This window comes from Vombatus ursinus, unplaced genomic scaffold (assembly GCF_900497805.2).
Source record: "Vombatus ursinus unplaced genomic scaffold, bare-nosed wombat genome assembly UNPS02014858.1, whole genome shotgun sequence".
Taxonomy (NCBI): domain Eukaryota; kingdom Metazoa; phylum Chordata; class Mammalia; order Diprotodontia; family Vombatidae; genus Vombatus; species Vombatus ursinus.
In genome coordinates this window covers 947,970-951,845 of record NW_020954636.1, presented here as the reverse complement: position 1 = coordinate 951,845, position 3,876 = coordinate 947,970, and the positions used below count along the sequence as shown (strand labels likewise).

The following is a 3,876-nucleotide window of genomic DNA, read 5'->3' as shown; positions in this document are numbered from 1 at the left end:
CATTCCACGTTTCCCTTGAGGTGATTCCCCCCATCCCTCAAACTGGGCAGGGAGATTGCAGGAAGGATGGGCATCGTGACCGTGGGAAGCAAATGAAGGGGAATGGGAGAGACAGTCATCCAAACAGCCCATGGGCTACATAGAGCATGGAGCCTGAAGGGAAAGCAGGAGCGTGAATCTGGGTGCAGGTAGCGGACCGGGGCAGAGGGCGGGGAGAACCCGGGAGCAGCCAATCCCCAGACCCACCCCCTCCCATCTGTGAGGGAGCTGAGACGAACTGGGCTGGGGCGGGGGGAGCGAAGCGGCGGCGGCGGCGGCGGCAGCAGCGGCAGCGGCGACGGAGGCTGCTGGAGGGAGGGATGGAGGAGAAGGGAGGGGGGAGCGGAGCCGGAGCCCATAGAAGACGGCGGCGGCGCTGCAGAGCGGCTGGGGCGGCGGCACGGCCCCGGGTGCTCCCCCCAGCGCCCGTCCAGCGCCTGTGAGGGCCCCGGCCCCGGCCCCCCGGAGTCATGGGCTGCATCGGCTCCAGGACTGTGGGTGGGTACCGCGGCGGGGGAGTGGGCAGGTGCTGGGCTCAGCCCCTCTCAGCCTGATCCCTCAGCCCTCCCCCCTCCCCCATCTCACCCCTCTTCATCCCTCTTCATCTCTCTCTCCATCCTTCTTTCCCTCCTCCCCCTTTGTGCCTCCATTCCTCTCTCCATCACTCACCTCTCTCTCCTGTTTTCCATCCTTCTCTCACTTCATCTTTCTCCACCTCTGTTTCTCTTCCTATTTCTATCTCTCCTTCCCTTTATCATTCTATCATCCCTCCCTCCATCTCCTCCCCAAGCCTCTGTCCCTGTCCCCATCACTCTATCAATCTTCTCTCTTTCCCTCCATCCCCTTCCTACAACCCCTATTTCCTCATCTCTCCATCACCTTAGCCTCCCTCCCTCTCCCTGCCTCCTTCTATTCATCCCCTCCTTTTCATTTCCAAAATAGTCTCCTTTTCTAACTGCCATCCCCCCTCATCTCCTGTCTCAGTTTCTCTGAGTCTCTTTTGGGTTCTCCCATACCCCCTTTTCATTTCCCCTCCCTTCCATCTGTCTCTCTGTGTTTTACCCCTTCATTGTCTTTCCCTCTCTTCTGCCTTTTCTTTTTTCCTCCCCCAGAATTGCTTTGTTCACGTGCATTTTCCTCTGGGGCGGGGGCGGGATCAACCCTGGGGATTCGGTAACTGAGGGAGGTGGGTGGGTTCCTTGTCCTACGGGAATGGGGTTGGGAAGAAGTGTAGAGAAGAAAGAGTTTGACTGTGGGTTGGGGTGGAGAGGGGACTGGGAGTGAGGAATCAAGGGGAAAACTAGAGAAAAGACAGTACCTGTGTTGGTGAGGGCAGGTTGGGTGAGACCCTGACTTTATTTACCTGGTTTTAGGGGGTGGGTGTTGAAGAGGAAGACTCCTTCTATTCTCCTCCCTCCCCTTTGTCTGGTCAGAAGAGGTCTCAGGAAACTGCCCCCATACCCTTCACACAGCTTGGCAATTAAATCTGACCCTCTTCCTCAACCTCCAAAATTGTTCTCTCCCCAATTTCCAACTTCCCCTACTTACACACCCTTCAGTAACCTCAGGCTGAGAGAATAATTCCCACATTCTCACTGTCCAGAAGCCTGGTTTCTTTGAGACCTTATTCATTTCCATGGATAACCCCTCTTCCTCTACTCTCACCTCCTCTCCCCAACCCTCCCCTTCCTGCCCCCCACATCTCTGACTCAGCTCTCCCTATTGCTACAAATTCAATGTCCCCTTCTCTTTCTCTCCCACTCTCCCCACCTCTAAGGATCCCTACACTGATCAAGTGAATTTCTGGGCCTCCAACCAACCCCAGATTCTCTCTTATTCTCTGAGGCTGTCTATTCTTTTCCCCTGCCCTTCACTACTAGCCTGGGCCTTTTGCCTTTTGGATCCACTAGCTTCCCCCGCCACACACACCCCCCCCCCCCCACCCCCACACACACTTCTAACAGTGATAGGAAGATTTTCCATACATAAGGGGCTTCCTTGTCTTTTTTTGCCCATAGCCCCATCCTACACAAGTTATACCAACTACTATCTTAAACTGAGTATTTTCTCTTCCACTGAGACATGCCTCCAACCAGGGGGTCCCAGTGGTGATGTCAGAGCCCCGGACAACTTCTTCACTAAGACTTGTTTCCAGCCATCCCACTGGTTTCACCTTTTCCCTAAGCTGGGAACCTCAGGAAGGAGGGACTTTGATTCTACATACACAGTCTCCAAGTCCTCCCTTTCTTCCTCTAGTTTCCCTCTGATTCCTTCAGGGCCTAAAGCTTCCCTTGTCCCCCAAGTCTTAACTTTCTTCCCATCATAAAGCCCATTCCTCATTAATAGCTTCATCCTGCCCTCCCTAAGCCTAGGCTAAACTCCTCTATCCTATCCTTTGCACTGACCACCTCATTTCTGTGTTCACCTCACTAGTAACCCCCTACTGGGAAAAAAAAGTAGCCAATGGAGAGTTTTCTCTTTGATTTACGACAGTGTGCTCTGTTTAGCTCATCTGAAGCTAAAATTCGACTTATTGTTTTTACTATTATTGCTATCAAATGTTGGGAGGAATAAGGATACTCATTGAATAATGAAATAGAGGACTAGAGAGAGGGGATGGGGATTGTAGGGCAGAGTTTCTCCAGCTGGGGTTGGGGTGGGGTGGAGCTTGTTGGAATGGGGACTCTGAACCTTTCTATGGAAATGGGGCTGAGCTGGTACCCAGATTAGATTCAGTGGTGGTGCCAGATGGATTATGGGGGCTAGAGGCTGAGTTTTGGCCCCTGGCTGCCTTTAGGGAATGAGGTGATTGCAGTGGATTGGAAAGGTCTGAAGGATGTTGACCAAATCAACATGGACAGCACCAGCTCCCTGCATGGGAGTAGCATCCACCGGCCATCCACTGAGGTGAGGCCTTCACCCCACCCCAACCCCACCCCAAATGCTCCCTACCTACCATGAACTTCCTTTATATCTCCAGTCCCCTCTGAAATCCATGCTTTGTAACTGTAGCATAGTCTCCTGACCCTCTTAAACCTTCCTAGGTCCTGGCCTAAGAATTTCCATTCCTTTGCCCAAGAATTATTATATACCAATATAATACCAATATACTAATTATTACCCTACCCAGATACCTCTCCAGGACTGCTCCAGAATCTCTCCCGAGGGATCCCTAGACTCTCATCTTAGAATTAAGACTAGCCTCAGTCCCTTTTCACCACACATGGGTGGCCCTACTATGTAGTGAAGAGAGAACTCTATGGAAGGGATGATTCTACGGCCCTCATTAGCAACTCTTCAAACAGTGTACTCTTTATTGTGTCTCCTCACAGCAAACTCGAACAGATTTCTCCTGGGATGGCATCAATGTGAGTACTTGTCCTGGAGTCTCCCTGGCCTAACCCTCTTCCCTCCTAACTTCTTTCTCATTTTCCTGCACCAATATGAAAGCTATATATCTCTTTCTCTCCCCTTCCCAATCCAATCCTCCACAGCCCAATGAGAACCAGAACTCTTGAGTTCTAGTCTTACTGAATTCCAGTGAGAAACATGGGATCTTCTTCGTTTACTTATCTTTCCATCTCCTAACTATGACTCCTATCTCTAGTCCTGTCCCTCCAGTTTTAAGGTTCACTGCTCCCAGAATCTCTCCTTCCTTTCACTAATTATTCTCTCCCCTTTATTCATTCTCAACCTTGCTCAGATTTTCACATCATCAAGCATAGATACCCTTATAAACAAACACACATGTGCTCGTGCACACACACATACACACATACACACACTCTACCTTATCTTCCTTCCCCGGACACTCTGAATTCTCCCCATGCATGTCAT

General features: G+C 51.3%; 1 protein-coding gene across 2 annotated transcripts in view; it reads left to right on the top strand.

The window, feature by feature from the left end:
• Positions 1 to 457: 457 nt before the first annotated feature.
• The window catches only part of FAM131B (family with sequence similarity 131 member B), an 8,212-nt gene continuing 4,793 nt past the window's right edge, over positions 458 to 3,876 (top strand). For both annotated transcript variants that reach the window (XM_027841298.1, XM_027841299.1), the window contains exons 1-3: positions 458 to 537; positions 2,837 to 2,946; positions 3,372 to 3,407. Coding sequence is in view for 1 of the 2 variants with exons in the window: in XM_027841299.1 (XP_027697100.1) it covers positions 510 to 537; positions 2,837 to 2,946; positions 3,372 to 3,407 (174 nt within the window). In the remaining variant the exon portion in view is untranslated. The remainder of the gene's footprint in view (positions 538 to 2,836; positions 2,947 to 3,371; positions 3,408 to 3,876) is intronic.